The 13565-nt window shown below is 39.7% G+C and overlaps 1 protein-coding gene across 2 annotated transcripts in view; it reads right to left on the bottom strand.

Annotated features, from left to right (window-relative positions):
* Positions 1-13565, bottom strand: part of snrka (SNF related kinase a) — a 40639-nt gene that overhangs the window by 20062 nt on the left and 7012 nt on the right. Inside the window, exon 2 of one of the 2 annotated variants that reach the window (XM_053630555.1) lies at positions 8902-9614. The exons of the other annotated variant lie outside the window; for it this stretch is intronic. Coding sequence (XP_053486530.1) covers positions 8902-9490 — 589 coding nt within the window. The 5' untranslated portion in view covers positions 9491-9614. The remainder of the gene's footprint in view (positions 1-8901; positions 9615-13565) is intronic. 2 annotated transcript variants of the gene reach the window in all.

The raw sequence follows: 13565 nt of genomic DNA, 5'->3' as shown, positions 1-13565 counted from the left end.
TTTTTTTTTTAAAGAAAAACGGGGCATCTGAGCGGGTTGTCCACTAATTGCAGGGTTGGCAGGTCGATTCCCGGCCTACATGTCTCCACATGCAGAAATGTCCTTGGGAAAGACACTGAACACCAAGTTCTTCCAAAGGCAAGCTAGCACCTTGCATGGTGCAACTCTGCTACCATTGGGGTGTGGGGGTGTGTGTGTGTGTGTGTGTGTGTGTGAATGGGTGAATAAGAAACCGTGAAAAGCACTATGTAGAACCGCTACAAAGGTTAAAAGGCACTAGATAAGTGTATACTATTTACCACTTCACGAGCCAGGTTGTCATTTCACTAATTAGACAAGAGAGGCTATGTCTACTCAAGTCTATGAAACATTTTCTGAAGAGCTGACATCAACAAAATAAATTGACAGAAAACCCACAAAAGAGGATCTGTTACAGAAGCAGCAATGGTTCATGTTTAGAAAACTGAAGCCACTAAACTATATGCAGTTTTTATACACGCTATATGGCCAAAAGTATGTGGACACCTCACCATCACACCCATATGTGGGCATTAACCCTGTAGTGTTCTAATCACCTCCACTCTTCTGGGAAGGATTTCCACTGGATTCTGGGGTGTGGCTATGAGGATTTGCCATTTCAGCTTCAAGAGCATTATTTTTACTCTCCTGTGTACTGATGTAAAGTGAGGAACCAATATGCATTCCAGTTCATCCCAAACGTGTTCAGTGGGGTTGAGGTCAGGGCTCGGGCCATAAAGAACTTTTGCTTTGTGCACATTGTAGCATGATTTTCATTATGAAACAGGTTTGGGCCCCTTAGTTAAATGGTAAATGGTGAACTTATATAGCGCTTTTATCCAAAGTGCTTTACACTGTTTCTCATTCACCCATTCACACATACACACACACCAATGGTAGCAGACCTGCCATGCAAGGTGCTAACTTGCCATCGGGAGCAACTTGGGGTTCAGTGTCTTGCCCAAGGACACTTCGGCATGTGGAGTCACGTGGGCCGGGAATCAAACTGCCAACCCTACGATTATTGGACAACCCGCTCTACCACCTGAGCCACAGCCACCCAAGTAATGGATCAAGTAATGGGAAATCTTACAGTGACAGCTTACAAATACATTCTACACAGTTGTGTTCTTATAATTATGTGGCAACAGTTTGGGAAGGCCCACACGTGTGTGTGTGTGTGTGTGTGTGTGTGTGTGTGTGTGTGTGTGAGAGAGATGTCCACATACTTTTGGCCATATAGTGTCCATTGAACACTACTCAGTGAAATATTTTTGCTTGGTCTGGTTTGATTTGTTGCAAGTTGAGATCTTCGAATGCATAATGTGATGCTCACTGGCAACCAGTTTATTGCAATTGTGACTAAAGACAGTCGAGGACAAAGTTCCAGCAACTGCAAAAATTTTGATGTGTGTCTAAAAGCCACCAATAGGAGGATGGCATGGAATAACACAAAACTCACAGGAGAGCTACAAGTGCAGTAGTGGCAATGGTGAAATGTAAAATGGCATGGTTATGGACAGGAAAAAAAAAAAAAAAAAGTATTACCTCAAGCTCACTTTCTATAAAAGGTTTTTGTTTCCGCGACCCCATTTTCCCGCACGATCCTGGATGGCATGCACTCATGAAGTAATTTCCTTTAATTGCCGGTCATCGTAAAATCAGACATGGAGAACACATTATTGCGTGGTCTGTTATAGAATCAGTCATTATTTTTTGGGGGGATCATCTCGTACAGGGTGACGAGTAATCGCACAGTCTAAAACCGAGTCCGCTACTGCATAATCGTTCTCCTTCATTCAGCTACATGGGAAAGAATATGCAGCTTAAAGCCTATGCAGAAGCTCAGTGAAGTCTGAGCATGTGAACCTTTGCCTCTAATCCCAACCACTAGCTCAGTAATAGATGAAAACAAGGCAAATGTGTGTGGGGTGAATGCTCTGGGGAAGCAGACCTGTGCTGTGCAGTGGATGGAGAGCTGACCGCATTTTAAAGGTGACTGAATGGAATAATTACAGATAGTCCTTGCTCTCCTGTGTACTTTTATGCCTTGCCTGAATTGTTGAAACTTCAAGTGCAGGTTTAAAATAAAAAATAAAAAAGCCAAGTCATATTTGTTTAAAAAAACAAAAACAACAATAGCACACTATTCACAAACTTGATCCATACACACTAATGCTGGCTTAAAGAGGAATGAAGGGGGGAAAAAAAAAAATTCACATGTATGCCCAAACTGCAGTTTAACAGATGCTGATCTGCCAGTGTTTTGTTGTCTCTAAGCTAAGTCTTAAGTGAACAGCTTTCTCAAAAATACCTTAAGTGTGCCCCAGCTAATTAATACACAGTAAAATCAGCAGCATACAAACTATAAATCTGCATACTGACAAGTATTGTCAAGTACAGTTACTGTGTTGGGAAAGACCTGTACTAAACACGTTCACTGTTAATTTATAGCACTTGTGAGAGAACTGCCACAGTAGAAACCTGAGCCATCATGTAACCACTAAATGCCTGGAGGATAGCTGATATCGCTCTCTCTCGCTCTCACATACACAAACACATTTACTTCAATCCTCACTCAAACAGATGTTGGCTACTGTGTGGTCCCAGTAAACTGCTGCAAGACTAATATTAATGTCTAAATGACTTCATATGGCTGAATGAGCAGAGAAAAGCTCCGTTAGATCACTGGTTCACAACCCTGGTCCTTTGTATGGCTGTTACTCTAATCAACTGTTACAAGAAAAATCCTAACTAAAGCTGCAAACATGTTCATTTTCAAGTTTTGCACTTTGCAGAACATCCAGTCAGACATGCATTAAAACTGTATCTTTAGTCTTAATTGTTCACACTGTCAGCACCATCTCCAAAAACTGTGTCAAATATTGTTGGTTTGTCTATCCTACGTGTTGTGGTCTCTTCCGCTCCAACATGCCTGAGCTACCTAATACGCCTACATGGATGGTCATTGGATTTCAGAGAAATTTGGGATTTGTCCAAAGCTGAAAAACAACCGCAGGTTTTTACACGGACGACGAGTAAGACGTGTAAATTGAAGCTAAATATCGGCACCATTACAATTTTGGATAAACAAAGTATCTGAAACATTAAAACACATAATAAAATTGTGATAATGCTTCATAAAGCTGCCAGATAAAGGGCATTTGGGGGAAAAAAACAAAAACAAAGTCAGTTTATCAGACAACACCATCACTCGTCTCGTACTGAAAATTGCTGTGGTCACTGTCCAGCAAAGTGAGAGACAGGATCAGGACTGTCGGATCCGAGCGATCGGTTGTCTACACTATTTATAGTTTAACCCACACATCCTGTATCGACACTCATGGTACATGGGCATGAAGGATAATGAAATTCAGCACACGGGTACATTACGGGTCAGCTGGCAATCGAAACATGGACAAAATGTGGGCTTGTGGTTAACTGGCGATGTCACACTGTACTGCACTGTGTGGTGGAAAAACACTTTTAGGCATACACACTAATAATGTGAAACTTTTTTTTTTGCATTACTTACTAGTTTAGTTTAAAGTAATAAAAGGGCAAAAAAATCCAAATAAAAAAATAAATCATGAAAATTTGGAAAAGTACAGACAGACTTCATTAAAGAAAAACTAAACAGAATTTATATCTCAGTCACCAAAATCAAACACAACGTGCATGTATGAGCCAGGTATCGAGATAAAAAGCAGAGATAAGTAGGGTGTTTACTCTTCCATAAGGGGATGACTTTGAACAAAAGCCCTTCAATGCATGCTTCAAACCTCATTTCCAGGTAGCTCAGAGCAACTATTTCCTGTATGAATGTGGGCTAAACCAGCCTGGTTAGTTTGACACAATAACTGGCATCCAAAGTTGTGAAATTAGCAGTAGCATGCCGAGAAAAAAATTAAATAAAAATCCAAACCACTCACTCATCCAATGATCCATCACTCTCTCGTCTCTCCTAAGGCCATGCTGAAGTGACGATCAGATGAGGATTGAGGAAGAAGGTTCATAGCACATTTTACACAAGTCATTAAATTAACCAGGCTTCACGAGCATTACCGAGTTTGTTAGAATCAAATCTAGAAACCAAGCCCAGGCTTCAATATGGGGTACAAAATGAATCGAATGTATTCAATTTGAACATGCTTACTACAGAATCATTTTGAAATAGCAAGAATACTACAATAAGGGTTCACAGCCTACAATTTTGTCAATGTCAAACTTAGATCTGAATCAGGCCTAGTATGTGACCAGTATGGGTTTTTGTAAGTGTAAACTCTGATAAGAGGATAATAATAATAATTTAAAAAATTCTCTTTTTAAAAGAGTCAATATTGAAAAGAAATGGCAAAGGCACTACAATCACATGCTGGCCTGTGTGTAAGTCACCCACTAAGTGTGTTATACCACTTGCTGTTTTACACTAATTACGCAACATAGTTAGTGGAAATTAAACTACCTTATCAAGGTTTTCAAAATGTTTCCTCTACCATATCAGACTCAGTACAGGCATATGATGTGAAAAAAAATGGTAACGTTCAGTAGTACTGGATAGTTGGCTAATAATTTTTGCACAATAGCAGCACAGAAAGATCCTTTCACAGCTCCATAGTCATTAATCAGATCTAATGATCATGTGACACTGAGAACAGCTAAAGGGGAAAAGCAAGACACTGGGCCTTTTACATTTACAGCATTTGGCAGACGCCCTTATCCAGAGCAATTTGCATTTATCTCACTTACACAACTGAGCAGCTGAGGGTTAAGGGTCTTGCTCAAGGGCCCAACAATGGCAGCTTGGCAAGGCTGGGATATGAACTCATGAACTTCCGATCAGTAGCCCAACGTCTTAACCACTTAACTACCGCTTTTAGTAACACGCAGGTCTTCTCCTGTACACTCTAATCAGTACTCGAAAACTTGAACACACAGCTTCCAACCCATTACCTTCTCCTGGTGACACTCGAGCAACGTTTCATTCTCCTCCTAGAGTAACTGAATCAATCATGTTTGACGCAGCCATTATGAAAAGGTTTGAGGATTAACTGAAATCACGGCAGGCCACTAACTTATTAACAGCCGTGACTACGTGCAACAAAGGGGCTGCAACAAAGAGCTGATAATACAGTCAACATGCATTTGCTTAAAACCAGCCACTCTCTGTAACGTAAAATAACACGAGCTAGATCATTTTCAGGCAGGATACATTACACTACCAGACACAGATTGAGCGAGCTTGCACATATGCACACACACACACACACACACACACACACACACACACACACACACACACACACAGAGTGTCTTCTTAGATTTAAAAAGTACTGCTAATCAATCCTTTAGTTAATTTAGCAGTTATCTTTTGGGAAGTATTAACATTTTTGAGTTGTTTCATGGGGAAAAAAAAAAATCAACACAAACAAATTAATTTGCCTACATACAGTATTGGAATATTACTTGATCACCCTTGTTTACACTTTTTTCCCCCAAAAACATTTTTAAAAACAAATGTGCCACAATGGTTCAAATTGCTTTAAACTTGTAATTTCTTACTCTGACTAACAGAATAACAAACGCATTAGATAAGCTGATTAATCAAAATTATTCTTCATAGATAAATCAATCATAAAATGAATGATTTGTTGCTCTATAGTTATTATTTAAAACGTTAAAAGTTATAATTGGCATACTGATCCATTACTGACTTTCCAAAAGCAAGGGAAGAAAGTCATGTAACTTGTATAAGAGTAAATGATTTCTCTCAGTGACCCTAGATTTCTCTAGTGTACTAGCTGTTTATTCCCCAAGACTCGAGCATAAGCATTTCTACTGACAAAAAAAGTCAAATGCAATAGAACAGGAGGGAGCAAAATCTCCCATATTTACACCACAAACACCTACTACCTACATATCAAATCAGACAGTCTAAATATTAACATTTGAGGTTTGATAAGTAAGGAATAACACACAACAGAGTGGAGCTGCAGCAACTAATGGATAAAATCGATGATAATTGATTATGAAAATCATTGTAAATGAATCTCATTATCGATTAGTTGGTCCGCTCGGTGCATGGGGTACGTTTACTCACTGCGTTACTTCTGTTCCGAAAACAAACATCGGAGAGTAAAATACTAAAGTTGTGTCCAAAATGACCTACTACACACTTACACTATGCACCGTGTACTCTACCGCCTAGCGTGTGAATTTTAGAAAGGTAATATCGTCTCAATGGAACACGAGCGTTTTTTTTACTAACCGGAAGTATAAGCCATTTCCCAGACAATGGCGCATGACGTCAAATACTAAAAATCATGTGTAATTACTCAAATCAGGGTTCGTACAAGGTGCCTGAAGTGCTTGAATTTGGCTTTTTGAAATGTAAGTACTGGAAAACCTTGAAAATAGCCATTTTCTATCAAGTGGTGCTTATAAAGTGCTTGAATTATAAAAAGTTGATAAACACGAAATCGCTAAATAACTTTAAAGTGTTTATTTTCGTTAGAACACCAATACAATCATGTCACTCAAAATATGACACCCCGCTGCAGCCCCTCCAGCCATTCAATCGCTCACTCACTCACTGTGACAGAGACAGATCCGGTACACTTTTCAGACTCCTTTTTTCCTCAAAAACCCCCCCAAAAAAACAACCAAAAACAAAAAGCACCTAGCGACAAATCTGGCAACTAATCAAGGATTTAAAAAGAAGAAATAAAGAATATGTTTGAATGTCATCTCTTCTCTAATCCTTGAAAACAAAAACTAAAATAGTGCTTGAAAAGCCCTGTTTGATCACAAGCAAGTTTATTTCCAAATTCAGTTATTTATTCCTAATGATGTGTTCATTCTCAGTACTCTGAGGACAATTTCCATTTGCATGATTTCATTGCTTTAGGGAACAATAGATAAAATATGTGGCACATTGAATTAGTTGAACGATTGTTCTTGAGTTTTTCCAATAGCCAGGTTTGTCTCTTTTCAATTATGTCTACGCATTTCTGTAAATCTGATTCAACTTGTAGATTTGAATTATGAATTAACACAATACTGCATGGTATACTTCAGCTGGTGTAGTATCATAAGATACGTTTATGGTATCGTGACAACCTTAGTGCTTACAATCGAGACTCCTTCCATAAAAGTGTTGCATAAATGTCTCCTAACACATTCGTGTTACAACTTGTGCTGTTATACGAAAATAATTCACACCTTCTGACCAATCAGATTCGAGCATTCAACCATGCTGTGCTATATAATACAGATATATTGAGTCTGAACCAAGCGATACTTCGTAAGCCTTCAGTTAAGTTTCAGCTGTTGTGGAAACAAAATGCAGAACAAAGTATCATCAATTAGGAAGCGAGGCCGGAAATAATCCGAGTGGTGAGTCCAATGGCAATCAGAGCAGACTGCGTATTTGATCACGCTGACAGTGTCAATAAGGAATGTTTAATCAGGGGCTCCAGCAGTGAAGCTTCAGCTCAAACAAAGAGAGGATTAACTGTTCCAAGAGCCAATCGCCTGCAACTGTGACTAGACTACAAATCCAAACAGCACCAGCAGCCACTCTGTTCTCCTGCCTTCTTTCCTGTGACATACACTAATGGACGGTGGAAATACAGACACAATGCACAGAGACGCCCTCGGATTAAAATGGAAGAAGGAGAAGAGAGGAAGTTCTATGTATGAAGACAGAGTGTTTAAAGAAAGCAACAGCAGTGCTAAATATGGCAACAGAAAGGATGTGATGATTGATTCTTCAGCATGCTCCAACAGGCTCATCTCGCCCACTCTATACACAGATGCGAAATCTGCATGAACCTGAACAGGTGAACGATTTTCTAAACAGATATCCATCAAGCAGCATTGCACTGAAATGTGTAAAGGCGGTGGTCATTAACTAGCAACAAAAAAAAACAAACAAACAAACTAAGTACTCCAAGCTTTTGCTGAGCTATTCATATCTTAGTTTTGATTATCATACACCTGCATAAACACATAAGCCAAATACACTGCCAGTAATCCCCTTACATAAGGCCGAAGTCTATATTTAGGCGTAAAAGATGTAAATAGACCAGGAAACCAAAGCATCACGTTAGGGTTCTCTAACCTACATGCAATATCCACGTGGACATTGTTATTTAGCCCAATCAAGTCCTGCAAATGTTTTTTTCCCCCTGCTCCAACACATCCACAATGCCTCAACAAAACACACAAGGACAAGGCGCTCCAAGGCCAAGGTTGGGAACCACTACTTTAACCTACGGGTTCCCCCCCCGACAAGAACCCTTTAACTGCTAAAAATGAAATTAAATAAATAAATAAATAAAGGACCCTCTCTCTGCAAGTGTACTTCATACACATTTATTCAAATAATAGGCTCATTGTTTAAATGTGTACACTAATATTTGGCTAGTTATTAGAGTCATAGATCTTTTCATTCCTGTACTTAGCACATAAAGAACACACTTACTGAGGCCTGGATTAAACCCAGTTAAAATTTCATTCAAGTGAAACCAGCTAATAACTATAAGGTAAAATAATAATAATAACTTAAATAGCAGTGGGTTCTGATTTATACCACTATAAATTAGAAGAAGAAGAAGCCTTCAATTGTCACATATACATAACAGAGTGAAATTCTTTTCTTCACATATCCAAGCTCGTTAGAAAGATGGGGTCAGAGTGCAGGGTCAGCCATGATACGGCCCAACAGTGGCAGCTTGGCGGTGCTGGGGTTTGAATCCTCTGATCAGTATCCCAAAGCCTTATTATGGTAGAACTGTGGACCCCAGTCTGTTCTTTACATATCCCACTTTAGAAACCAACAGCTATCTAGAGTATACTTCATGCTTTTCACCATGTACTCACCTACTGCAGGTGCGTCGTACTCATCCCCCAGCAGGATCTCCGGAGCAGAGTAGGCCAAAGATCCACAGCTGGTGGTCAGCTTCTTCCCAGGCTGAAATTTATTACTAAAGCCAAAGTCAGTCAGCTTAACGAGGCCCTGCTTCTCGAAGAAAACTACATTTTCAGGCTTCAAATCGCGGTGCACTACATGCAGCCGGTGGCAATAAGAGATAGCGTGGACAATCTGGGCAAAGTACTTCTTTGCCAGTTCCTCGTTGAGCCCCTCCTCATGCTTCATGATGTAGTCGAACATGTCACCTCCGTCCCCCAGCTCCAGGATCAGGTACAGTTTGGTCTGCGTGTCGATGACCTCGTAGAGGCGCACGATGTTAGGGTGCTGCACCAGCTTCATGCAGCGCACCTCCTGGAAAAGGTGTCCTGTGGCAACTGTGTCCAGCTTTGTCTTGTCGATGACTTTCACTGCCACTTTCTCACCGGTGAAGACGTGCCGTGCCAACTTTACCACAGCAAAATGCCCGCGCCCCAACGTCTTGTCCAGGTCATAAAGTCCGGCAATCTTGCCGTCATAGCCACGCTTTATACCTGCCATGACTGCTGCTCCCCGGCTGGATGGGTGGAGGGGTTTAACCCCGGGGGAGGAGTTTACAGTGGAGGGAGAGTACAGGTCACTTCAACACACTGCCTGGTAACAGCAGACCCATCTTGCCAGGATCCTGTCCACCAGACACAAATTGAAACATTGTAAAACAAAACAGAAAACATCAGAATCTTTATTAAAGCCACATTATAGTTTGAATGAATGCTGTGGTAAACCCAAGCTTGATTTTTTTCCATATTTAAAAAGCTTGGCTAGACAGTTGAGATGAAAATTAAATATGTGGATGACCGTGTCAAACGAGTCGTTAGCACTTTTGCTCATTGAAACAGTGTTAAAAACATTTCTCTTCGCTATCTGAATAATGGCATCACCTGGAAATTATCGTTCTAAATATTCGCAGTGCAAACACTAATACCCATGTGCCAAGCACCTCAGCAAGAAACATCAAAAGGTCTGAGAAGTGGAAAATGGCACTTGTTCTGCTAGTGCACTGGTACACAAGAGAATTTTTTTTGTTCCTAGATGGAATAACTCCATTGCAAACATGTTCCAGCATGACAATGCTCCCTATGCACAAAACCAGCTCCAAAAAGACATGGTTTGCCAAGGTTGGAGTGAAAGAACACAAGTGGCCCGCACAGCACACCAACTGCCGACTGCACACCTGGCTTCCTCACCCGACTTCAGTGCCTGACCTCACTAGTGCTCATGTGGCTCAATGGGCAAATCCCCACAGCCACCATCCAAAACCCAGTGGAAAGCCTTCCCAGAAGTGTGGAGGTTATAGTAATAGCAAAGGGGGACTAAATCTGGAATGAGATGTTCACTCTTATAAACTCTTTGCGATGTGGCAGTTTTTCGATTTCAGTATAGCCAAGTTACATCCAACTGAACTCAGACCAAAATCAAGACTGCACAGGAAAACCTCCAAAGTCTGGAGAAACTGTACTGTTCAGAGTGCGCTATGCAAAAGTGAATTAGACTTGCAAAACAGTGTTACCTGTTTGCTGACATGATTCTAACATTCCCGCAGTGAAGCAACATGTGAATTAAAAAAAGCAGTTGGTCATTAGAATGTAATTTGATCATCTATGAGCTTGTCATTGCTATTATCTTTGTAATATTTCACCATTTAAGCAAGTCTTCTGGTCTGACTCATTTATCATTTGGTGAGGAATTGCTAACAGGTTTCCATTAAGCTTTATTTAGATTGAATGGGATGATGTCCCACAGAAGAGCCTTTAGAGTGATTGGTATTCTGCGGTTGTTTTCTTTTTTTTTTTAAATTAAATCTATAAAATGAATTACGCTTTGAGCTTGTCTTATCCGTACAGAATATTTGAGCTAATTATTCAAATATTTGACAACCAAATTAATCTACAGTTGCAACCCTAGTTCACAGAGACCATGCCATCCCCTTGAAACCTCACTGTGTAAGTCTAGGGCACTTATTATGAACATACATAGATGATGATGAATTACTTGGCTGTTGGTTATTTGTTCAGCATTACCCCGTTCGAATGGCTGTTTAATTGTTAAGTCCTATTCAAAACGTTTGATCTACCACGGAGATGAACAAGAGCTTAATGACTTCTATTTTGTGTGAAGAATGTGTTTTCGTTCGGCTATTTTAAAGCCATATGTAATTACACAGCAGCTGCAGCTGTCGATGCATTGCTTGTTTTGGGTGTAGTCTACTGCAATGTTAAAAGCAACAACGAGACTTGATGACAACGACATTCCCTATACATGTTTTAAATACCATCTAAACAACACAGCACAATAGAAACGGTCACACAGGATTAAAGGAGCTTATGCACTAGGAGTAAATGTTATTGCTGTGGTTGAAACCATTAAGAACATGCTTCCGTAAAATGATCGAAACGATCAAGCCTGTGAAATATTACTCCCGAGACACTTCTGCGATGACACAAACCCAAAACAAAATCCTTAGGTTAAGGTGTGTAGTTGGATAAAATGTGTATACTTTGATAGGAATGTACTTTCATGTAACATGATTAAAGAAGAACATGTTTATTGGTATTAAAGATGCTTAGAAATGTTAGTACTACACCACTATATTCAGAACATAAGGGCTGATTTGTTTTTATGTAGTGAATTCAGTGTTCTCAGGATGAGACTGAAGGCCTTGTGGTTAAAGCACTTGCTTTTGTGTGGGCAGGACGCTAAAGGCCTCAATCACTCACTGTTAAACAAGCCTTGTTAAAATGAATGTGGATATATACACTTGCACAGTCCCTTCTGAAGTATTAGAACAGCAGGTCCAATTTTATTGTTTTCACTATACACCGAAGATGTTTGGGTTTCAGATAAAAAGTTGAACATGAGACAATAAATCAGAATTTCAGATTCAGTTTCCTGATATTTATATCTGTGTGTGTTAAACTTACAACATTGCACATTTTGTTTTTCAAGTGATTTTAAAAATACTGGAACATGTGCCTGATACGTGTTGGCATCTTGCTGCCCAGGTGTGCCCTGTTAAACTGACTGTTTAAAGAATTAATAACTCTGAAGGTCTACTCTTGGTTTGAACCCTAGCAAAAGTAAGCCACTTTGAAGCTGAGGAAAGAGGGGAAACCAACTGCACAGTGCACAAGCACTAGGAATAGCCAATACAACAATTTGGAATGTCCTGAAAAAGAAAGAAATCTCTGTTGTATTAACAACCAGACATGGAACAGGTCAGCCAAGGAAAAAAACCATAGAAGTTGATGACAAATTTTGGGAAAGCTGTGAAGAAAAACCCAAACACAACAGTGAGTGACATCACCAACAACCTCCAAAGGGCAGGGGTGAAGGCATCACAATCCACCGTTTGAAGACGAGTGCAAGTGCAGAAATATAGCGAACATACGGACATACAGGAATCGGAAAGCCAGAAATACAGAAGTGAGCCACAAAGTTTCTGGAACCAAGATTAACCTCAATCAAAGTAACGGAAAGGCCAAAGTGTGGAGAAAGAAAAAATCTGCTCATGATCCAAGAACACAGAAGCTCAGTCAAGCATGGTGGAGGTAGTGTCATGGCTTGGGCTTGCAAGACTAGGCCTGTCAGGATAATTACATTATTGACTTATGGTGCAATATTTGGGCATGGCATTGACCATTTTTCCTGGCCTCGATATTGTCCATTGTGTTTACATGCATGCTCTTTTATACAAGAATGAATGTCACCAACATTTGAGCCATTCATGCTGCTTCTGTCCTCTCGTCTGCTATAGGGCTGTCAAATTAAAATTCAAACTTGAATTAAAACTGTCTCCATTCAAATTTAAGATGTGTAGCAAGCACTGGCATCAACTTTAATTAAAACACACTGTTGATAAAATGACAAGATATAAGAAATGTTTTTTGAAGAAGAAAAAAATAAAAAACAATAGTTTTAGTGTTTTAAATAATCCAGTCCTAGTTAATAATGTCGGGGATTGAGCTGATTAGGCTGCGTGAGCTGAAGCTGAACACTGAATGAACACCAGTAAATGAAAGCACTTTACTAGCGGGTTACTGAACTCACCCAAACGCATCACATACACATGAGATTATTCAGACATACACACAACATAAACATAATATTACAACTTGCTTCTGCACAAAATGACCTGAACGCAAGAGTGAACTTGAACTTCAGTAACGCGCTAGGTAGAATGGTAAGTCACGCTGTGAATACGCTCTTTCCGTAACAACACACTAAAACACAGACGATGAATAACTAAAGCATAAAGAATTCACTATGTTGTATTCCAATGTCTCAATATTCTTAACAATAAAAAGTTTGTTGATCTTTGAAAAGGTGTACATGCATTATTGTGCTATAATATCGTTATATCAGTGGTATAAAATGGTCTTAAAATGACAGTAATATCGTTTATCGCAATTATTTCTGAGACAATATATCATACAACAAAAGTAGTTTGCGTGACAGGCCTATGCATGGCTGCTTCTGGAACAGGCTCATTAATCTTTATTGATGATGTAACTCATGATACAGTTACATCATGTAGGAGCAGAATTAATAGCCTACAGAAACATTGTCTGCCAATTTA

Source organism: Ictalurus furcatus, chromosome 1, assembly GCF_023375685.1.
Source record: "Ictalurus furcatus strain D&B chromosome 1, Billie_1.0, whole genome shotgun sequence".
In the NCBI taxonomy this organism is placed as follows: Eukaryota; Metazoa; Chordata; class Actinopteri; order Siluriformes; family Ictaluridae; genus Ictalurus; species Ictalurus furcatus.
The sequence above is the reverse complement of the archived record's forward strand: the minus strand, read 5'-3'. Positions and strand labels throughout refer to the sequence as shown.